The sequence below is a fragment of the Lathyrus oleraceus genome, chromosome 7, assembly GCF_024323335.1.
Source record: "Lathyrus oleraceus cultivar Zhongwan6 chromosome 7, CAAS_Psat_ZW6_1.0, whole genome shotgun sequence".
Taxonomy (NCBI): Eukaryota; Viridiplantae; Streptophyta; class Magnoliopsida; order Fabales; family Fabaceae; genus Lathyrus; species Lathyrus oleraceus.
In genome coordinates this window covers 548,831,022-548,855,079 of record NC_066585.1, presented here as the reverse complement: position 1 = coordinate 548,855,079, position 24,058 = coordinate 548,831,022, and the positions used below count along the sequence as shown (strand labels likewise).

At 36.9% G+C, this 24,058-nt stretch overlaps 2 protein-coding genes across 4 annotated transcripts in view; one reads left to right on the top strand and one right to left on the bottom strand.

Annotated features, from left to right (window-relative positions):
• LOC127107418 (beta-glucosidase 11) overlaps positions 1–24,058 on the bottom strand; it is an 81,248-nt gene that overhangs the window by 53,898 nt on the left and 3,292 nt on the right. Inside the window, exons 12-13 of one of the 3 annotated variants that reach the window (XM_051044694.1) lie at positions 23,812–23,902; positions 23,305–23,717 (exon numbers count right to left, since the gene is read on the bottom strand). The exons of the other annotated variants lie outside the window; for them this stretch is intronic. Coding sequence (XP_050900651.1) covers positions 23,465–23,717; positions 23,812–23,902 — 344 coding nt within the window. The 3' untranslated portion in view covers positions 23,305–23,464. Of the gene's footprint in view, positions 1–23,304; positions 23,718–23,811; positions 23,903–24,058 lie in introns of those variants that run through there. 3 annotated transcript variants of the gene reach the window in all.
• On the top strand, positions 14,838–16,512 carry LOC127107421 (protein EXECUTER 1, chloroplastic). The gene is made up of 3 exons (XM_051044699.1): positions 14,838–15,298; positions 15,946–16,062; positions 16,172–16,512. The coding sequence occupies exons 1-3, from the start codon at positions 14,930–14,932 to the stop codon at positions 16,301–16,303; spliced, it is 618 nt and encodes a 205-aa protein (XP_050900656.1). The 5' UTR covers positions 14,838–14,929; the 3' UTR covers positions 16,304–16,512.

Here is a 24,058-nt window from a genome sequence, read left to right as displayed (position 1 = left end):
AACACACAAGTATAATTTCAAATCATACTCTACAACAACACAAACACACGTATAATATTGGAATACATCCATTCATATTATACGCCATACATACATTATGCAATGAGACTCCACACATGCGGTACCGACTATTCTTGAACATATAGTTCAAGCTCACCGATCCCTCCAGATACGGCTACTAAGCTCACTAGTCCCACTCATTTGAGACCTAGTGACTCACTCACTAATTCCTCACCATGGGAATTAGCTACAGCCCCGAAGGCTAGACTATGCACACTAATCATCTAGCATGCAAACATCAACAACAAATCCACAATGATTCACTCACTAATTCCTCACCATGGGAATTAGCTACAGCCCCAAAGGCTATGCTATGCACGCTAATCATCTAGCAATGCAGCATCAACAACAATTCACAACGGACATATGCTCACACTCTAAGCCATACAACAGTCCATTCACACATACATGCATAATACATACATTCACATCATTATGCATACCATCATACATCATCAACACATGTATCAACACATCATTATCATGTAAATCAATTAAATACAGTATTAGCACACTCTACTAATACCTATACTGCTCAAAACAGCGGGAAATAATCCCTATTACATCATACGCCAACATAGGCCAACTCTCAATTATGTACACAACATTAAAAAGCCAATTTTCCACTCTGCAACAGTGTTAACCGGTTAACGCCCTGGGTTAACCGGTTAACGCAGGCAAAACACGCTCACTGCCCAAAACTTAACAGTGTTAACCGGTTAACGCCCTGGGTTAACCGGTTAACGCAGGCAAAACAGCACCAATTTCACAATTCGCAACAGTGTTAACCGGTTAACGCCCTAGGTTAACCGGTTAACGCAGACAAAACAGCAGTTCCTGCGCTAACACAAGGCATAATGCAGAATTCTCCGCATTTTCCGCCGTTGGAGGACTTCCGGACCTCCGATTCCGATTCCGTAAAAGCTATACGTTCGGAATTTCACAACTAACCCAAACACAGAATCAATTACAGTTTAAATACAATTTATCCAACATAATTCTTCAGCATCAATAATCCCAATTAAGGTCAAATTAACGGCTTATCACTACCCATCACATATTATCCCATAATACCCATTAATCGACGATAAACCCCCCTTACCTGAGTTAATCCGGCAATCTCTAAGCTCCGAGCTCTTCTCTTCTCCAAATCTTCTTCCTCTTGCTCTGCCTCTTTGCCCTTTCTCCTCTATCTCAATCGCTTCTCTGTTCCACGTGAAAACCTTTTCTTTACCAAATGGGCTCTTTTTCTTTATTTCACACTTATATATTTTCCAATTTATTTTATTATCCCAATAAAATAATAATTCAATAATTCCAAAATAATAATAATAATAATCCAATTATCTAATTAAATTAATAAATATATTATTAACTTAATTTAAATAATTATCATATTATTATCGGGGTGTTACATTACTCGCATAATGTATCGCATGAAAAGTTTTGTCTTTTCTTTGGCCAAGTACCGCTCCAACAGCATAGTCACTCGCGTCACACATTAGTTCAAAATTTTCATTCCAATCGGGAGCGACTATTATTGGAGCGGTAACCAATTTTTCTTTTAAAACCTCAAAAGCTTGCAAACAATCTTCGGTGAAGAGAAATACCTGGTCCTTGGCGAGCAAATTGCTCAAAGGCTTAGCCACCTTTGAGAAGTCCTTGATAAAGCGCCGGTAGAACCCCGCGTGCCCCAAAAAGCTACGGATGCCCTTCACATTCACCGGAGGGGGTAATTTTTCAATTACTTCAACCTTAGCTCTATCCACTTCAAGCCCCCTTCTAGAGACTTTGTGGCCTAGCACGATCCCCTCGGTCACCATGAAGTGACACTTCTCCCAATTAAGCACCAAATTGGTTTTCACACATCTTTCCAACACCGTCTTCAAATTTGCCAAGCATAGACTAAACGTCCCACCAAATACCCAGAAGTCATCCATGAAGACTTCCATTGTTTTCTCTATCAGATCGGCAAAAATGGCTTGGACACATCGTTGGAAGGTCGCCGGTGCATTGCACAGCCCAAAGGGCATTTTTCGGTATGCGAACACTCCAAACGGACACGTGAAATCCGTCTTCTCATGATCAACCGGGTCAACCGCAATTTGGTTGTACCCGGAGTAGCCGTCCAAAAAACAATAGTATTGTTGGCCCGATAGTCTTTCAAGCATTTGATCCATAAATGGGAGTGGGAAATGGTTCTTACGAGTCGCGGTATTCAACCGTCTATAATCTATACACATTCTCCACCCCGTTGCAACTTTGGTCGGGATCAATTCGTCTTTGTCATTTCGGATTACGGTCATTCCACCCTTCTTCGGAACCACGTGCACGGGACTAACCCACGGACTATCCGAGATCGGGTAAATCATTCCCGCATCCAATAGCTTCACCACTTCCTTTCTTACAACCTCCTTCATCGTAGGATTTAAGCGGCGTTGTGGTTGAGCCACCGGCTTAAAATCTTCCTCCATCAAAATCTTGTGCATACAATAGGATGGACTAATTCCTTTTAGATCGGAAAGAGTCCAACGCATAGCTTCTTGATTGGTTTTTAGCACAATGATTAGACGGGCTTCTTCTTCTTTTGTCAAAAGGTTGCTTATGATGACCGGCTTTGCCTCGGTCTCATCTAGGAACACATATTTCAAAGTAGAGGGTAGCACTTTCAATTCAATTGGCGCTTTTTCGTCAATAACCTCCTTTTTCAAGTTTTCCTCCTCTACTTCCCATGGTTGTAGGTCATCTAAACTATCGAGTTCCTTTAAGCATTCCTCAAGAGCCAGCTCTTCTTCAACAGTGAAAACCTCCAATGAGTCGTCAAGAGCTAACTCCATAGGAGATATCTCATGAATATGCTTTGAAACCTCCATAATAGCGTCTTCAATCACATCGATGCGAAAGCTATCATTTCTATCTTTTGAATGCTTCATCGCCTCGAATAGATCAAATGTGACTTCCTCATTTTGCACTCGCACCTTCATTAAACCATCATCAACATCTATCATCATTCTTGCGGTCTTCATGAATGGTCGGCCCAAGATGAGCGAAGCATCATCATCTTCCTCCATATCAATAACAATAAAATCGACCGGGAAAAAGAATTTGTCGACCTTCACCAAAACATCTTGGGCTACGCCATGAGGATGGGTTGTCGATTTATCCGCCAATTGCAACGTCATTCGGATGGACTTAATCTCAATGTTGCCAAGCCTCTTAATAATTGACAAAGGTATAAGATTAATGCTAGACCCCAAGTCAATAAGTCCCTTCCCGACATAAACGTCACCAATTTTAACCGGCAATGTAACTCTTCCCGGATCAACCTCTTTCTTAGGAAGCGTCCTTTGAATAATGGCACTACAGCTCGCATCAAGGACGATGGTCTCCGGTTCCGTATACCTCCGCTTTTTGGTTAGTATGTCCTTCATGAATTTGGCATACTTTGGCATTTGTTCCAACGCTTCAGCAAACGGAATGTTGATTTGCAACTGTTTAAAAATATCCATGAACCGGGCGTAATGCCGTTCATTCTCCCTTTTGGAAGGAGCATGAGGATAAGGAAGGTTTTGGATAGGAGTAGCGCTCACTACCTCCTTTCCCTTTGCAATTCTAGCACTCTTCCATCTAGGCTTTTTCACTACCTCCCTTATTACCTCATCACTTGTGTTTTTCCCCATCTCCACACCTTTTTCTTTTTCAACTTCACCATTATTTTTATTCTTTTCAACTACTTCCTCATCACTCCACACTCCTACTTCACCATCAACATTTTCCTCCACTATTTCCTCCTCAATTTCTTTCTCTTTCTCTCTTTGTTCACTCTCAACTCTTTTTTCATTCTCACTACCCAACTCCCTCCCACTTCTCGTCATAATCGCCTTACAATGCTCCTTAGGATTTGTTTGCGTGTTTGCCGAAAAGGAAGGACCGGTTTGTTGTTCCGCGAGTTGCTTGGCAAGTTGCCCAACTTGAGTTTCGAGATTTTTTATGGCCGCGTCATTGCTCTTTTGATTGGCCATTGACATTTGCATGAATTGCGTCAATGTCTCTTCCAATTTAGAATTGACGACCGGCGGTTGTTGAGATTGATACGAATTTTGGGGAGGGTTTTGACGGCTAGAAGAACCACCTCCATAACCTTGGTTATGATAATAGTTGCTTCTAGGTTGGAACCCTTGGTTCCCTTGGAATTGTTGTTGTTGTTGTTGAGGGTGCGGTTGATAAGGTTGTTATTGTCTCAGTTGATAGTCCCGTTGATTGGCCATGTAGTTTACTTCGTCAAAACCAGGAGGTGGACAAAATCCGGTGTCATGTTCACCTTTACAAAGCTCACAACAAGCTATTTGTTTAGCTTTTGACGGTTCTCTTAACTCTTTGATTTGTTGCGTTAAGAGTTCCACTTGTTGTGAGATGAGCTTGTTTTGGGCAAGGATGGCATCATTCGTCCCTAACTCAAGCACTCCCGCCTTCTTCAAAGAATTTCCACGACTTTGACTCTGAAGATCATTTAGAGCCATTCGATTGATAATGTTTGTGGCTTCTTCGGCACTTTTTGACATCAACGAGCCACCCGAGGTGGCATCCAACAACGTCTTGCAGTTTGGTTGAAGTCCATTTCTGAAGATATGGATTTGAGTCAATTCATCAAATCCATTCCCTTTACATTTCCTAAGCATGGACTTGAATCTCTCCCACGCTTCATTTAAAGATTCACTGGTTCCTTGAGAAAACACCGAGATGGCCGTCTTTGATTCCATGAATCGGTTATGGGAGAAAAATCTTTCAATGAATTTCTCTTCTAACACGTTCCAGTCTGTCATTACGGCTGGTGTTTGATCGAGATACCAATCCTTTGCTTTACCGAGCAAAGCGTGGGGAAATAATCGTCTGAACAACGGAAGCTCCTGAGCCTGATCCACTCCGGCAGCCAATGCTATCTCATAAAATTTTGTGAGAAAAGCAAATGGGTCTTCATGGTCCATTTCGGTGAATGGACTCCCATATAATAAATTCAGAGTTCCCGTTTTCATCTCAGCTTGCCTTCCTGTGTGGTTGGCAAACTGAGCGGTGTTCCTTGGACTATTGATACATGGAGTAGAAATAGGTGGTGGTGGTTGTGGCTCTATGTTTGGTATGAATGGGTGTGGATTTGTGGTTGAAGAACTTTCTCCTTGCTCTTGGCGTTGTCTAGCCTGTTGCCTCCTACGTCTCGTTTTGCTATTGAGCCTCCTTGCGGTTCTCTCGATCTCAGGATCAAAAAGAAGTTCGTCCACAGGGATTTGCCCTCGCATAAAACGTAAGCTGCACACTAAACCAAACAAATTACAAGCACAAGTCAAAAATTCACAAGCTAAAACTTAAACAACCATTGCGATGCTCGCAATATCAATTTACAATCCCCGGCAACGGCGCCATTTTGTTGAAAGTATATTTCGTGTCAGGTTTTTGTTATCGTATCCACAGGGATTGTAAGATATCACCGCCGTTCGATGGTTGTATTAATCTTAGCTCAATGTAACAATAGGGTTTTGGTTTTAATCAAGTTATCTTGCATAGAAAGTAATAAATTGCGGTAAAAGTTATGGTTTGATTAAATGAGAAATATTGTCAAAGTTAGGTTTCAATGATCACTTTGCATGTATTTGCTCGGTCAACAATCTTATAAACTCCTTTAGATGATAAATAATTTCACAAAGTCCTCTCAATATGTTTCTCTCGAACACACATTGTGAGTTTTGCCATTTTGATCCATTGTTTCTCTCGAACACAATATATCAAAATGACAACTTTTTGGTTTAACCTTATGGTGAACAAAATCATTCATTACTATCTCTAGCTAACAAACAAGTTTGGATGAAAACCTAGGTCAAGAGTCGGTAAACATCTCTCGATCATAAACCAACACAAAGAGTTTTAAATAGAAACAAAGTTTTCATCATATATTTACCATTAAAGAGTTTACATATGAGGATCCTCACATTTACACACAAAGCTAGTAATCACCTACATCTAACCTTGACAAATGGATGACTTAGCTACTCATTTTCATGGTAGCTTGGTCGGCAAGTAAGGAAAGAAGGTTGATCAACATCCAAGTCGGATAATCGAAGTTGGATGGGAATCCACCTTCTTTTGGTAGAAGATGGTTCTAAGATGAAGAGAAATGAAAATTAGGGCATAAAAGCTCCCAAGAACAATGCTGTAAAAATATCTAACAAAAGTACAAAAGTGGAAAAATGAGGTAAAACTAAGGTATGGTGCTCAAAAGTGGCACCTGCTACTTATAGACCTCTGCTGGGCTGTCATGTTCGCTAGGCGAGCAGAATGGCTCGCCTAGCGAAGGTCTAAAATGGGCACATAAGGCACCTGCGCCCAGAGAAACAGGGTCTGCTTGAACTGTCATGTTCGCCTAGCGAACATACCTTCGCCTAGCGAAGGACACGCTTCAACCTTCGCCCCAGCGAGGTTGAGAGGTTTTGCTACTGGAATGCTCGCTGGGGACTCGCTAGAGCTTCGCCTAGCGAGTGAGTGCTGGCTGCGCTTTTCACCAAAACAGAATGAACTCGCTACCACCTTCGCCTTCAGCTCGCCTGGCGAATTAATTTGACAATTTACTGGAGCTTTTCGCCTGGAGCTCGCCTAGCGAAGCAGTGCTTCGCCACAGCCTCGCCTAGCGAGCAGGCTGATGAAATGCTTGTATTCTTTGGTTCCTTTGCCAATTTTCTTGTGTCTTCATTTTCAATTAGTTCATGCCTTTTTCCTGCACAATAACACACAAATCAAAGGCACCAAGCTTGTTTATCAATGTAATGCATTCCATGTAAAACAAATGTGGTTTTGACAATTTTAGCAAGGAAAAAGAGTGAAAGATGCCCACATATGATAGCTCAAATAAGCACTTTTGGGCATCTAACACATAATCACCAAGAAAAACCTCTTGTGATTCACCAAGTTGATATGAGAACAATCCTCTCAAACTCAAGTTTCTTGCTTCCAACAATCATGGATAGTAAGGTGTTTACAAAACACACAACCTTATTTTTCAACAACTCTAAAAAATAAGATATGGATTACAACAATGGCTTGAATGTAAAGTTTGTAGTACAATGATCACACTAAGTGATATATCAATTTACTTGATCTTCTCTTCCAATGAAAATAATTCACAAACACAAAGATATTAGATTGCTCAAGTATTTTCTGTTTTGAATGATATGAAAATATGCAGAAAATATCTTGAATGAAGGTTTATAACAATAAGTGTGAATTCTGAAAATTAAAGAGATTGATTGGAAGAGGTGAAGTTTGAATTTGAAAGATCATGAATTTATATGCACATAACACCTCAAATGAAACATGGTAATGTTCTGAAAGAATCATGAAGAATTTTCAAAGATGAATTGAAAAGATTCCATAAAATGGTGCATGAAGAGGTGATTGAAAAACCACTGATTTTTCAGAAACGCACAGTGGTAAATCGATTTACATAATGGGTAAATCGATTTACATAATGGGTAAATCGATTTCCCTAAGTGGTAAATCGATTTACCTAAGTGAAAAAATTATTCTTTGCATTTAAAAAATATGAAAGCTTCAGTGAAGGTAAGTATTCTCATTATACCGTCTTGAAATGAAAAGTTTAACTTCTTGAATCAAGATGCTTTTTCATTGAGTAAAATCTTTGCCTTCTTGTTGCTTGGAGTTTTGTCTTCATCAAAAACATTTATCATAGAGAAGCTTGACTTCATATTCTCCCCCTTTTTGATGATGACAAATAATCCTCTTTGATGCGTGCAATTTCCGGAAACGAAAATTTCTCCCCCTGAGATGTATAACTCCCCATAAATTTGAGAAGCTTATGATCATGTTGACTTGATCATCTTGAAGGAGATTTGTATCATTTGTACCTTAGGAAATTCACAAGCATACAAGCAAAATTCATAACACCTTTCTCCCCCTTTGACATTATCAAAAAGAAGGGAAATATAGGTGAAAGATAATCACATGACAAATATAAAATAGAATATACAACATAACTAGTAAAAACAGTCTCATGCATTCCAAAATTGAAATCGTAAATAATGCAAACAAACAAAGTTGTGGTACCAAGTACCTTACACCAAAATAGTTCAAATATTAGACATAATTAAAACATAATGAAACCAAATATGCTATTAGCAACCTATAACAAGAATAATACACACAAACAGAAAAACACTAAGGTTGGTTCATGTCATTGTTGGTGTTGTTGTAGTTGTTGCCTTGGTATGGGAATTGTTGTTGAATGGGCGTAAATATAAGAGCGGGAGCAGCCAGGTTATTTGGATCATATGGAGGGATATTGAGATGCGAGTAGAGATAAGAGAAGTGTTGATTCATGTCGGTTTGAAGAAGGTTTATGCGGTTGGTGGTAGCTTCATGATTTAGCGCAATTTGATTATTTGCCGAAATCCATTGGTCATTGATGGATGTGTTAAGGTTGGCAAATTGAGATGTCATGAAGTTAAAGAGGTCTTGATTACTTAAACCACTTGGAGGAGGAACATTTGGAGGAGGTACATCTTCACCACCATTTCCTTCTTGAGGAATCTCTTCATTTTCTCCATTATTGCCACCAATGAACATAACCGACTTAGTTTCTGGATTATACCGATAGCCCATCCGCTTGTCCACATTCTTGATAGAGATTTTGTGATTCTTGTATCCATAAGAAAATACTCAGCATCACTAAAATCAACATTAAAATACTCTATAATACGAGTGATGAACCAATCATAAGGAAGAGACTTAAGCTTGTTGGTGTGAGTCATCATATGGTGAAGAATGAGACGTGACCAATTAAACGAAATGTCATTCTTAATAGCATACAATGCTTGCATTTCCGTATCAGTAACAGTACAATGATTTAAATTTCTAGGAATTATAACATAAGCCAAGAAATAATGAAGCAATCTATCATTGATGAAAAAATTTCCAGCACTCCAAAAATCTTTTGGTGGTTTTTCCCCACCATGAGATTCAACCCTTTTTACATGATATCCGCCTTCTGATATCCTACTTGAGTCAAAATAAAATTCTCTTTTCTTATAATCATTCCATACTTCATTCTCCGGATCATATAACATGTGACCACTCGAGGGAATGTCCAAAATTTGACCAAATCTCTTAGGGGTCAAGACAATCTTTTTTCCTCTAACATGTGACACACATTACACATTTTTCATTCTCAATGCACATGTTGCAATAAAATAAACTACTACTCATACATACTATATATGAATGAGATACACATTATAATTAACTATAATTAACTAGCGTTCAAATGTCGGTTTATCCGTTTTTTTATTTTATTTAGCTAATGCGTGGAAATATTGACATCTTTTTTTAATATTTGATTTTAATATAAATTATTTATATGAAAAAAATGGTATATATATATATATATATATATATATATATATAGATGTTTGATTGGCTGCATTTTATGTTAAAACACTAGCTGGACTCTAATGTCTTGACTGATGTCATGACATGCTTTGGAGATGTTTGATTGGCTGCATTTTGTGTTAGAACATCTAACTGTACTCTGATGTCTTGACTGATTTCATGACATACTTGAGTAGTATGCCGCAGTTTTAGCTAATACAGGATTTACTGAATGTCAAACTAGATGTAATGATATTCATCCCTGACAACAAATACTGAGGTGTAGAACAGTTGGTTGTCTGCTATAACTCAGTATTTAATTTCAGTCTGTTTATCAAGGGAATAACAGACCTGGCATAAGGCCTATTGTTTGAATGTCAAACTGGATGTTATGACATTCATCATTGTCAGCATATACTGAATAATAAGGCAGGTTGGTTTTCTGCTACAGTTCAGTATGTATCTCAGTCTGTTCTTCAAGAGGATAACAGACCTGGCATAAGTCACATTCTGTAAATGTCAAATTGGATGTTTTGACATTTATTATTGTAAGCTGATACTGAAGTATAGACTGGTTGGTCTTTTACAGTACAACATTTTATACAGTCTGTTTTCAGAAAAATAACAGACTTAGCATATGGTCTATGTTCTGGACGTCAAACTGAATGTTGTGACATTCATTCCTGACAGCATATGCTAAATTGTAGGATGGTTAGTTTTTCTGTTTCAGTATTTTTCTCAGGCTATTTTTCAGGAATCCAACAGCTGAGCTAAAATCCAGGAAACTAACAACTAAGCTACAATTAATGAACCTAACAAATAGCCTATTTGTTAGTACCCTAATATGTGGAAATTAGGTTAACTTGCTTAACCTTAATTTTAGGAAATACAAGTACAAGGCCCAAGTGTTGCAATATAAAAGGATGGCAATCCTTCATTCAGAACTCGGGGATTTGTGGCGTGAAGATTTTATTGTTCCATTATACTTCACTGCTGTATTTTTGTGTGTCTTGTAGTAGGTGTATCTTGTGAGCCAAGCAATTATCACCTAGATGATTGCATTGGACTAGGGTGTTCATTGAGTTGTAAGTGTTGTGTCACTCTAAGCTTTTAAGCGTGAATGTTGTGTATCTTGATTAAAGCTGTTAAGCACAATCAAGAGTTGTTTGAAGTGTGACTTCACTATAAACTTTAATATAATTAAAGGTTGTAATCACTGAGGTGATTGAGGGGGAATGAGTAGGAACTCTGATCTTAGTGTAAGATTGAAATTGCATTGGGTAGGTATTAAGTGATAGGATTAAACAGTTGGTTTAAGGTCTGAATTAATACTACTAATAGTGGATTTCCTCCCTGGCTTGGTAGCCCCCAGGCGTAGGTGTGTGTGACACCGAACTGGGTAAACAATTCCTTGTATTATTTACTGCACTTACTTTTTAAGTTCTGCATAATTCTTGTCTGCGCAGAATTGGATGTCATAACATCCCGTGTGACATCGAAAGTCTGTTAACTAGAATTTCAATTGGCATCAGAGCAGGCACCCTGCCTGTTAATTTCTGGGTGAGATCTAGGGAAGTTACTTTCTAGTACCATGGACAAGGATGTAGGATACTCAAATAGACCACCCATGCTGGATGGTTCTAACTATGATAACCGGAAGCCTCGTATGATAGCCTTCTTGAGGTCTCTAGATAGCAAAGTATGGAGAGTTGTCAACAAAGGATGGGAACATCCAACGAAGACAGGTAAAGATGGAGTCAGTATGCAAATTCCTGAAGAAGAGTGGGACAAGGAGCAAGAGGCATTAGCCCTTGGAAATTCTAAGGCCTTGATTGCATTATTCAATGGAATAAGTAAGAACATCTTCAGACTGGTGCATCACTGTGAGTTGGCTAAGGAAGTTTGGGATACCCTCAAGATAACTCATGAAGGTACCTCCAAGGTGAGAATGTCTAAACTTCAGATGCTCACCACCAAGTTTGAAAATCTGAGGATGAAAGAGGATGAGACTATTCATGACTTCCACATGAATATTCTTGAAATTGCCAACACTTCTGGTGGCTTAGGTGAGAAAATGGCTGAAGAGAAACTTGTAAGAAAGATTCTCAGATCATTGCCAAAGAGATTTGCCATGAAGGTCACAGCCATAGAAGAGGCTCAAGATATCAGCAACATGAAGGTTGATGAGCTTATTGGTTCACTCCAAACGTTTGAAATGGGCTTATGTGAGGATGCTGAAAAGAAGAACAAAAGCATAGCTTTTGTATCAAATATTGAAGGGGATTCAGAAGAAGGAAACATTGGAGGGAATGAAAGCATTTCAGAAGCCATAACCATGCTTGGAAGACAGTTCAACAAGTTCATAAAGAAGGTTGATCAACAGGGTAGACCTAATGTCAAGAACTCTTCATTTGACATCAGTAGAAGGTCAAAATATGAAGAAAAGGTCACTCAAGGCAAGGGAATCCAGTGCCATGGATGTGAAGGTTATGGTCATATTAAAGCTGAATGTCCTACCTTCCTCAAGATGCAAAAGAAAGGGCTATCTGTCACCTGGTCCGAAGGAGACTCTGAGAGTGAATCTGAAGGAGAATCTGCTAAACATGTCACTGCTCTGACCAGTGTCTGTGCCTCTGATAATGACTCAAGTGGAGATGAACTTACCTTTGATGAACTTGTTGCCTCATATAAAGAACTATGTGTTAAAAGTGCAGAAGTGTGTATCCAAGGAGAAAAGCAGAAGAAACTCATCAAAGAGCTGGAAGGTGAGAAACAGAAGCAGCTGACAGTCATAGATGGTCTGAATGGTGAGATATCCTTGCTGACATCTAAGCTAGAACAAATGACTAAATCCATCAGAATGCTGAATAAAGGAACTGACACCTTGGAAGAGATTCTAAAGGTGGGACAAAAGTCAGGAACCATGTCTGGTTTAGGCTTTGCTAAGAAATCCTCAACTGAACTCAAAAGATCAAAGGCTGAAGTTCAGAAACTCAAGCAGAAGTCACAACCTATGTCTCAACATCAGGGAACCAGGATGAGTAACCATCAGAAGAAGAAATTTCAGAGATGGAGATGTCACTATTGTGGTAGATTTGGTCACATAAAACCTTTCTGCTACAGGCTGCATGGTTATCCTAACCAGACTACTCAAGTCACACTACGCCAAAAAGGGTTTTTAACAGCGCATCTTAGACAACGCTTTTAAAAGAAAGCGCTGTCTAAGGTTAAAATAAAAATAAAACACGGAAAATGTTCTAAAAAAATAATGAAAGCGCTGTCTAAGGGGGGGTCTTAGACAGCGCTTTTAGAAAGCGCTGTCTAAGACCCCCCCTTAGACAGCGCTTTTAGAAAGCGCTTTTAAATATAGACCTTAGTCAGCGCTTTTGAGAAAGCGCTGTTTAAAGTCTTTCAATTAAAAAAAAAATTAAAACCAAAAGCGCTGTCTAAGGTGGGGGTTTAGAAAGCGCTTTTGGAAAGCGCTGTCTAAGGCATATCTTAGAAAGCGCTTTCCACAAAAGCGCTGTCTAAGGTCTAATTAAAATTAAATTTCAGACTTCTATTTTCGTTCTCAGTTCTTTTTGTTTTCCCTCCTGCGATTAAACCCCTCCAGCGAACCCTAACAGCGAACGAGAATACATTGTAATCATTCGGTTTCAATACCAGAAAGTGTTTGAAGAATCGGTTTCAGAACGTCATTTCTACTGCGGTATGTTCTTCATTTCTGCATTTTTTCATTTCTGATTCAGTTCGTCATTTCTACTGCGTTTTGTTCGTCATTTCTTAACATTTTCATTCATTTGGTTTCAGGCATTGCAAGTGTTTGAAGAATATTTCATTTCTGAAAGTGTTTGAAGAATCCTTCATTTCGGTATGTTCTTCATTTAGGGAAATATCAGTATTTGTAAATAACTTCATCAGTATTTTTCATGCTCTGTTATTTTGTTTGGTTCAATGCTTGCTCTTTTTGTTTGTAAAATACACTGTTGATGCTCAATTGCCAACCCTAACTGAATGAGAAATAAAAATTCTTGTTCTTGTCTTTATGTAAGTGCAAGCATCTTTCTTTATCATCTAATATGCAAATATGAATACCTAACAATATCACATTAATTATGAGTACTATTTTTGTTGCATTATTCTACATGTACATCAAGTATTTTGTCCAAATATTTGAATATAAAGTTTAGGCGAGTAATGGGGTCCATTTATAGACTTTTAGATTGAACACATAAGATTTTGGACATGAAACATGGTTTTCCCACATAAAAAGGTAGGTAGGTAGTATTAAATTTCATACATTGTTTTGTTACAGTGTCTGTGTCTACTTGACTTTAAACTCTAAATATCATTTTGGATTTAGATGTTCAATATTGTTCAAACTTCATGTTTCCTTAGTGATTATACTTGAAGATTGAATAGGTAGTTTTTTTTCTTTTTAACTGTGAAAGTGTTGTTCATCTCACTTTCATTCTAAAGGAACAAGATTTCTCCCATAAAATGATTGAACGAACTCTAATATAGTTATAGGTATAGTTATAGGTATATTGTAATAGAAAAAGTTTGATTCTTGTAATATAAAAAATGAAAGTGATGAGGTAATTAAAGTTGGTATATTGGCGTATCGGATACGTTATTGAAGTTTATATTAACATTGGTTATGTATAGGTTTTTGAAGTTTAAAATGAATTGAACTTTATAATTGTTAGGATATTCAAAGATACTACCTTAGTTATGTATTTTCGTCTGGATTAATTGTTTACTTTAATAAGTAGGAAAACCATGGATAAAACATGGATCTGTGCCGATCGAATGACCAAAGAGTACGAGAGTGGGGTTTTGGAATTCGTTAAGTATGCTGTTCAACACGCTGAAAACCCCAGACGAATGCATTGTCCTTGCTTGCGTTGTTGTTATATTGGTAAGGTTGACGCACATGGATTGAAATCGCATTTGCTGAGGCATGGAATTGATCAAAGTTATCAGTGTTGGATATTTCATGGTGAGAAAATTAACGAGAATGTTGAATCGAGTGGAAAAAGTAATACGACTTATCACTACGCCAAAAATGACTTTTAACAGCGCATCTTAGACAGCGCTTTTAAAAGAAAGCGCTGTCTAAGGTTAAAATTAAAATAAAACACGGAAAATGTTCCAAAAAAATAATGAAAGCGCTGTCTAAGGGGGGGTCTTAGACAGCGCTTTTAGAAAGCGCTTTTAAATATAGACCTTAGTCAGCGCTTTTGATAAAGCGCTGTCTAAAGTCTTTAAATTAAAAAAAAAATTAAAACCAAAAGCGCTGTCTAAGGGGGGGTTTAGAAAGCGCTTTTGGAAAGCGCTGTCTCGTTGCACCATTGCATTCAGCTACATCACTAATAAACACATTTCTTAACATTTTCTCAAATTTTATTTTCTCTCTCCTTCTCACACCCCGAACCACATGGCTTCCATTTCGAGTATCTCTTCTCCGAACCTCACTTTCCCGAAGCAAAACCTCCCTGTTACCTTCCCTCTCAAACGACCCTCACTTCTCCACTTCCCTTCCCAACCTTTATGCCTCTGTCTCAACTCCGTCTCCGACGGCAACCACAACAACACAAACAATAACGACCGCCGATGGGATTCGATGCTCCACGAATTCGTCACCGGCGCTATGAAGCAATTCGAATCCTACTTCAACGCGCTCATGAAAGGCCGCACTGCCGATGAAGACCGCAGTGATGTTAACGATGAAGATTGGGATTGGAATCAGTGGCGTCAGCATTTCGATGAGGTTGATGACCAGGAACGTATTGTCATCATCCTCAAGGTTTTCCCTCGATTTCGTTCTGTTTTTTGTGCTTATCGTGAATCAATAGATGTTAATTAATGTTGAATTTTGAATTTATTGATTTTGGTGCGAAATAATGTTTATCTTGGAAGATTTGATTTCTTTCTCACTTATGAGGAAGTATCATGTGTAGAAACTCCTGAGCAAAACCCCAAACTTACTGTTGTTGTATCTCACAACTATAGCCTCTTTTATTCATTTGTTTATGACATTGTACTACTCTTTAAAATACTCATTCGTTCTTTATCCAAAGTTTTGATAATTCTGTTGATCAATTGACTTCACCTTCTTCAATATCAAAGTCTTCAGTTTGCCAAGTTAGATGTGTTCTTAAAATCAATCAAGTAGTTAATTGCTTTGTAAATAACTTGTTAGCAGTTCGCTTTGGTTTTGTAATGACTTAAAAGTATTCAAAATCAGAAACAATTTGCTTTCAGTTAACACGAACAAACAGTAAGTGACTAGTAAATGACATAGCCTTGAAATGGGTTTTTGTCAAGTTTTTAATGGTGAGCTGAGTTCTTGATGTTTTATGTCAATGTGGATTCTCATGCAATACTTCAGTAGGATTTCTTCAAACCTGTTTATAATTTAAATAGTTGCTTGGCCTTTTTTGTGCTCAACAGTCTCAGTTACGGCATGCTGTATACGTGGAGGATTATGAAGAAGCTTCTAGGCTTCAGGTGGCGATTGCAGCTGCATCTAACAATGACAGTGTTGGAAAAGTGATATCTCTTCTCAAAGTAGGGATTTTGACAAATGGGTGTTATGCTGTTAGCTGATTTTTGTGAGTTACTTTTTCACTATATTGTATATAATTTAATTATGTCTGTATATTTTCTAATCTTGCAGAGAGCCATAAAAGAAGAGCGGTACCATGACGCAGCTTTTTTAAGAGATAAAGCTGGTGCTGGACTTGTGAGTTCTTATGGAATTTATTTAATGGCAACTTGCATGAATGTCTTTGAATTGTGGTGGAATTAGAATGTCAGATGCAATGTCATAGGGCGGCCCCAGTAATACATATTGGTGCTGAAATTGCTATTACCCGGGTTGATAATTTGTTTTTGACATCAAGACAACACTTTCCTCACCACTTCACTTATGAAACCAATAACTAAATTGTAAGGTGTTTTTGTAGACTAAATTTATTTTTGTATCTTGCTAATAAGCCGTGGAACCTAATGACAGTTATATTATGAGAGCCAGATAACGAATAATAATCCATTTTTGAAAACATTTAGTTTGCTTATTATCATGATTTCAAATTTTAAGGTGCATTTGTTTTTTCACTTTGATTTCAAATATGGTTCCAATTCTTGTAAATGTGTTGGTTGATTGCATCCCTAATTTTCTATTAAATATATTAATGCTGTGGTGTGACATTTTAGTGTTTTATGCTAAGCCAATGATTTGCACCATTTGTAACATCTCTTTTTGATGTATATTTATAATTTGTAATATTGTTATGTCTGTTCCATAAAAATCATTAAAACTCACGTATTAATTGGCTTTTACAGGTTGGTTGGTGGACTGGTATTTCAAAAGATGTAAATGATCCACATGGATATAGGAAAGAAAGTTTCAATTTGAGGGCGATGTTGTTTGGCACAATTAATGATTTTCCAGCATACGGGAATCTATCTGGGTATAGCATTAAAGGTCAACGTGCGTGTCCTGTTTGTGAAGACGGAACCGATACGATTCGATTGGAACTTTGCCAGAAGAATGTGTTTCTCGGTCATCGTAGATTCTTACATTCTAAACATCACTACCGTGGGTGGAGAAAAGCATTCAATGGAGACACCGAACATCGTAGAGCTCCACCCGCATTGTCAGGTGAACAAGTTTTTGAAAAGGTGAAAGATGTGCGTACTGAGTTTGGCAAGCCTTTTGCACATAAGATTGTGAAAGGTGGGTGGAAGAAAAGGTCGATATTTTTTGAATTGCCATATTGGAAGTCTTTGTACGTGAGACATTTTCTCGATGTTATGCATATTGAAAAAAACGTATTTGAAAGTGTTATCGGTACATTACTCAATATAAAAGGCAAGTCTAAGGATGGCCTTAAAGCAAGGGAGGACATGTTAAAAATGGGAATGAGAACTGAATTAGCACCCGTGAAGAAAGGAAGACGAACATATCTACCACCTGCTGCTTTTACTTTATCTAGAAAGGAGAAAAAAAATTTGTGTAAGTCTCTGAGTGAAGTTAAGGTTCCAGAAGGATACTCATATGATATCAGAAGACTTGTTTCTATGAAAGACCTCAAGTTGAAGAATTTGAAGACACATGATTTCCATGTTATAATGGAACATTTTCTAGAGATGACCGCACATTTTCTAGATATAACATTATAATGGAACATGTTATAATGGAATATTTGTCTGACATGTAGCTTTAAGAAAATGAGGTTAGCAATGCCTCCGCACAACAAAAAAAGGAGGTTAGCAACGCCTCCGCACGGGTAAAAAGTTCTGGTGCTAAGAAGACCGTAGCTAGGAAAAAACCTACCACCAAGTATAGGTCGTGCCTCAGGACATTTCTAGAGATGACCGATATACCGACCGGAGGTGTTCGGACTGTACATATGGAGGTAGGGATTTTCGGCTTTGATTACGACCAAATGATTGGTAATGAAGACTTCATGCAAGTTTTTAGTCATGAAGAAATCGGCGTCACCGTTGTCAATACATATATTAGGTAAATCCGGTCTACTTTGTTTTATTAATTAAACAACTTATGTTAATGATGTTTACTTTATGTTAATCCGGTTTACTTTATGTTTCAAAAGAGGTGTTAATGATGTTTTTATATTAGGTTTTTGTATGACAAATTGATGCGCCCCAATGGTTTGGACGTGTCATTCGGATTCTTAGCACCCGCGACCGTCAACTTAGGTTTAATCTTAAGTAGACCGGATACCGTGACGGAGTACGTTCTTCGGATCCTCATGGACAATAAAGATGCGGAGAAGTTGTTTTTTATACCGTTTAATACCGGGTTAGCATTTCATTCTAAATTAATCTATTATAATTATTTTTCAAGTTACCATCTAACATTTGCCTAATCATTACAGTGGACATTGGTTGTTGCTCGCAATCAATCCTATCCGAGAAATTGTGTATTATCTTGACTCGTTAGGAAATGATTGGACAACATACCCGGATATGAAGGTCCTAATTGACACGTAAGTGAGAATGTTCAAAATTTTTCTTAGTTTATGTGAATTGTTCTAATTGCTTCATTTTTATTTTATTAGCGTCCTACAAGCTTTTCGGGCCCAACGAGATATCTAAACCTCAAGGAGGGGCGCCAACTCCATTACATGGATTAAAGTGGCGGTATATTTTTAATTACCACATTTTTTATTATATTAGTGATGACACTTGATAAAACTTAGGATTTATAATCCATATTTTTTTTTCATATGTAGTGTCCTCAACAACGTAATCAAATAGATTGCGGGTATTTCATGTTGAGGTTTATGCGAGATACTCTTGCTTTGGGCCGATTAAAGATTCCCACCGATGTATGTATTTCTAACTTATGAGTTATTTTTATATTTACACATATCTCATATAATTAAATAGTTGGAATTAATTCAAAATATGTTATATTATTATGTAGTACTTTGAGGAATTCAAGTGTGCATTTTATACAAAGGATCAAGTGGACGAAATCAAAGAGGAGTGGTGTCAATTCATGATAGAGCTCAATGTTTGTTCATAAATTTGTGTAATTAATGTGTACATTTGTAGTATATGTAATGACTTGTAAATGTGTACATAAATTTGTATATATTTTGATACATTTAAGGCAAAATTGGTTTGAATTGGTATATATATATATTTGTTAGCCAAAAATTGGTAGAAAAAAGGCCAAAATGGTATATATAAAATGTGATAATTGTCTATCAAAATCTGGTTGAAAACAGGTAGAAATTCTGGTTTATAAACCTGGAAAAAATGTGGTTTAAAACAAAAGCTTCAAAAATTTTCGTATACCTTAGACAGCGCTTTTGTAAAAAGCGCTGTCTAAGGTATACCTAAAAAAATTAAAATAGGAGGGTCTTAGAAAGCGCTTTTGGCCAAAGCGCTGTCTAAGGGGGTGGGGCTTAGACAGCGCTTTTCAAAAGCGCTGTCTAAGGTATACCTAAAAAATTTAAAATAAGAGGGTCTTATAAAGCGCTTTTGGCCAAAGCGCTGTCTAAGGGGGGGGGGGGGGGCTTAGACAGCGCTTTTAAGATTTAAAAAAGCGCTGTCTAAACCTTTAGCAGCGGAGGTTTAGACAGCGCTTTAAAGCGTTGTCTAAGGCTAAAAAAAGCGCTGTCTAAGGTCTTGTTTGTTGTAGTGTATGCTTCATACGACAAAGACACGGAAACATACGATTGTGATCGAGTTGAAGAGATTGTAGAAGCACTGGAAGAAGATCTTCATGATTGTCCTGAAATGTTTGAGAGGATGGTAAGCGATGCAGAGAAACCGTTGTACAAAGGTTGCACTAAATTCTCAAGACTTTCTGCGGTATTAAAGTTGTACAACTTAAAGGCGGGCAATGGATGGTCGGATAAAAGTTTCACAGAGTTGTTGGCCCTTATGAGAGAAATGCTACCGGATGATAATGTTCTTCCTAATCGAACCTATGAGGCAAAAAAAATGTTGTGCTCTATTGGCATGAGCTATGATAAGATACATGCTTGTCCTAACGATTGCATTTTGTTTCGTAACGAATATGCAACAAAAAAAGGAGGTTAGCAACGCCTCCGCACGGGTAAAAAGTTCTGGTGCTAAGAAGACCGTAGCTAGGAAAAAACCTACCACCAAATATAGGTCGTGCCTCAGGACATTTCTAGAGATGACCGATATACCGACCGGAGGTGTTCGGACTGTACATATGGAGGTAGGGATTTTCGGCTTTGATTACGACCAAATGATTAGTAATGAAGACTTCATGCAAGTTTTTAGTCATGAAGAAATCGGCGTCACCGTTGTCAATATATATATTAGGTAAATCCGGTCTACTTTGTTTTATTAATTAAACAACTTATGTTAATGATGTTTACTTTATGTTAATGATGTTTTTATATTAGGTTTTTGTATGACAAATTGATGCGCCCCAATGGTTTGGACGTGTCATTCGGATTCTTAGCACCCGCGACCGTCAACTTAGGTTTAATCTTAAGTAGACCGGATACCGTGACGGAGTGCGTTCTTCGGATCCTCATGGACAATAAAGATGCGGAGAAGTTGTTTTTTATACCGTTTAATACCGGGTTAGCATTTCATTCTAAATTCATCTATTATAATTATTTTACAAGTTACCATCTAACATTTGCCTAATCATTACAGTGGACATTGGTTGTTGCTCGCAATCAATCCTATCCGAGAAATTGTGTATTATCTTGACTCGTTAGGAAATGATTGGACAACATACCCGGATATGAAGGTCCTAATTGACACGTAAGTGAGAATGTTCAAAATTTTTCTTAGTTTATGTGAATTGTTCTAATTGCTTCATTTTTATTTTATTAGCGTCCTACAAGCTTTTCGGGCCCAACGAGATATCCAAACCTCAAGGAGGGGCGCCAACTCCATTACATGGATTAAAGTGGCGGTATATTTTTAATTACCACATTTTTTATTATATTAGTGATGACACTTGATAAAACTTAGGATTTATAATCCATATTTTTTTTTTCATATGTAGTGTCCTCAACAACGTAATCAAATAGATTGCGGGTATTTCATGTTGAGGTTTATGCGAGATACTCTTGCTTTGGGCCGATTAAAGATTCCCACCGATGTATGTATTTCTAACTTATGAGTTATTTTTATATTTACACATATCTCATATAATTAAATAGTTGGAATTAATTCAAAATATGTTATATTATTATGTAGTATTTTGATGAATTCAAGTGTGCATTTTATACAAAGGATCAAGTGGACGAAATCAAAGAGGAGTGGTGTCAATTCATGATAAAGCTCAATGTTTGTTCATAAATTTGTGTAATTAATGTGTACATTTGTAGTATATGTTATGACTTGTAAATGTGTACATAAATTTGTATATATTTTGATACATTTAAGGCAAAATTGGTTTGAATTGGTATATATATATATTTGTTAGCCAAAAATTGGTAGAAAAAAGGCCAAAATGGCATATATAAAATGTGATAATTGTGTGTCAAAATCTGGTTGAAAACAGGTAGAAATTCTGGTTTATAAACCTGGAAAAAATGTGGTTTAAAACAAAAGCTTCAAAAATTTTCGTATACCTTAGACAGCGCTTTTGTAAAAAGCGCTATCTAAGGGGGGATTAGAAAGCGCTTTAGGCAAAAGCGCTGTCTAAGGGGGGGCTTAGACAGCGCTTTTTGAAAAGCGCTGTCTAAGGTATACCTAAAAAAATTAAAATAGGAGGGTCTTAGAAAGCGCTTTTGGCCAAAGCGCTGTCTAAGGGGGTGGGGCTTAGACAGCGCTTTTCAAAAGCGCTGTCTAAGGTATACCTAAAAAATTTAAAATAAGAGGGTCTTATAAAGCGCTTTTGGCCAAAGCGCTGTCTAAGGGGGGGGGGGGGGGGGGGGGGGCTTAGACAGCGCTTTTAAGATTTAAAAAAGCGCTGTCTAAACCTTTAGCAGCGGAGGTTTAGACAGCGCTTTAAAGCGCTGTCTAAGGCTAAAAAAAGCGCTGTCTAAGGTCTTGTTTGTTGTAGTGTCAGACCTAAGCAGAAGGCATCTAAGCATAATGCCCCCATTAAGAAACAAAAATGGGTTGCTAATCAGACACCTCAAGTCAGACCGAAGCAGCAGGCATCTAAGCATAACATCCCCACTGAGAAACAACAATGGGTTTCTAAACTAGCTCACACATCTCCAAGGGCATCTACCAGACAAGACTGGTATTTTGATAGTGGTTGCTCAAGACATATGACTGGGATGAGCAACTTATTGGTGGATCTACAACCTCATGCTATCAAGTATGTGACATTTGGTTATGGAGCTAAAGGAGAAATCAAGGGTGTTGGTAAATAAATATAAATATTAACATGGACATTAAATGACATTGTTGTCTAATAGAAAAGTCAACTATAAAATCAAAATCCGAAATATCTCTCATTTCACTAAAAATAAATAAAATAAATTTTAATAGTCAACAATATATAGTAAATAAATATAAATATTAACATGGACATTAAATGACATTGTTGTCTAATAGAAAAGTCAACTATAAAATCAAAATCCGAAATATCTCTCATTTCACTAAAAATAAATAAAATAAATTTTAATAGTCAACAATATATAGTATAATCTAATGAGTACACGTCAAGTTTGACATTGCAAACATATAATTGAACGATTAAACATAATAGATGAATATCTGAGTTTGTAAAAATAATTTTTTTTAAAAAACTATATCGTAAATTTCAATATTTGAAATTGTGTGTCCTTGAGAGTCAAATTCTATAACAATATTTTTTATGACAAAAGTTATAAAAGACATATTGACATAATTATTATAATAATACAATAAGTATTTTACAAAATTATCATACTATTTTTTTTCTTAATTTTCTTTTTCTATTAATAGAATATCATAACATTTATGTCCAACTAATGATTCCATTAATTTAAATAATAACTGCTTTTAAAGTATTAGAAAAGAAATAATTAAAAAATTGATGGAGTGTGCATGAGAAACATAAATAAACACACATAAAAGAGATATTTAATAAGCACACATTTGAATAAGGATTTAAATGAAATGCTAAATCCATATGTTGATTCAGTGCCATTGGATCATGGATATGATATTGGATGTTATAGTGATTCTCAAAATAGCAATTGTGGTCATCCAAATAGAAAGAGTAGTGTGTTTTCCCGTTTATCATGCAGATTTAGCAATATTGAAGACTTCGTATCATAACATCTTAAATATTATATAGACATATTTGCATGCATAGTAATAATATAACTGGAAAATAAGTATGCCAACATTAAAATTCTAATTGTTTTCATAAGTTTAAACACCATAAATTCATGGCATTTTCTTTTAAATTGTCACGCATAAAGCAAAATTTGACTTAGGAAAAAAAAGGAGAGGAAGCTAGAGAAAAAAACATGTATTTTAACTAGTCCTAATTGCATTAAGTGGTAGCATGCATCAAGGAAGTGTTGGAGATGGATGACTTCTCTTCAATTTTCATGGCGATCTTTGAGTCCATAATTCTGTTGTTTAGAAAATTTGAGTACCACACAGAAGAAAGTTTAGGTTGCCTCCTCAAAGTTGGATCTTTCATATCTATGAAATATAAACCATAACTTTTTTCATATCCATATAGCAACTCAAATACATCCAAAAAGGCCCATACAAAGTAGCCTCTTATATTCAATCCATTCCTGTCAATGTGACCAAAAAAAATATGTTATCATTAGTATTTGGTGAATATTAAGAATATTGATAATGAGTACTTGAAAAGGAAAATAAAGGTACCTTAACATATCAAGCAAGCTCCCTATGTATACATGCATAGACTTCACCCTTGACCAATCATCTAATGATGAATTCCTATTTGTTTGTTGACCTGAGAAATTCAATGGTTCATGTTATAGAGAAAAGTTCCAGGAAAAATAAGCCAGACCGAACTAAGTTTTTTAAAATGACGTTAATGATCATTTTTCAAGTGTTTCTATAAAAATTTAAGCCCGGTTTTCAAAGACTAAAAGACCAAATTCTTACT

What these genes read in the sequence shown, in the direction of transcription:
- LOC127107421 (XM_051044699.1), top strand. Translation starts at nt 14,930, where the DNA reads ATGGCTTCCATTTCGAGTATCTCTTCTCCGAACCTCACTTTCCCGAAG. An exon ending in GTATTGTCATCATCCTCAAG is followed by an intron (nt 15,299 to 15,945) that starts GTTTTCCCTCGA and finishes TGTGCTCAACAG; the next exon opens with TCTCAGTTACGGCATGCTGT. An exon ending in AAGTGATATCTCTTCTCAAA is followed by an intron (nt 16,063 to 16,171) that starts GTAGGGATTTTG and finishes CTAATCTTGCAG; the next exon opens with AGAGCCATAAAAGAAGAGCG.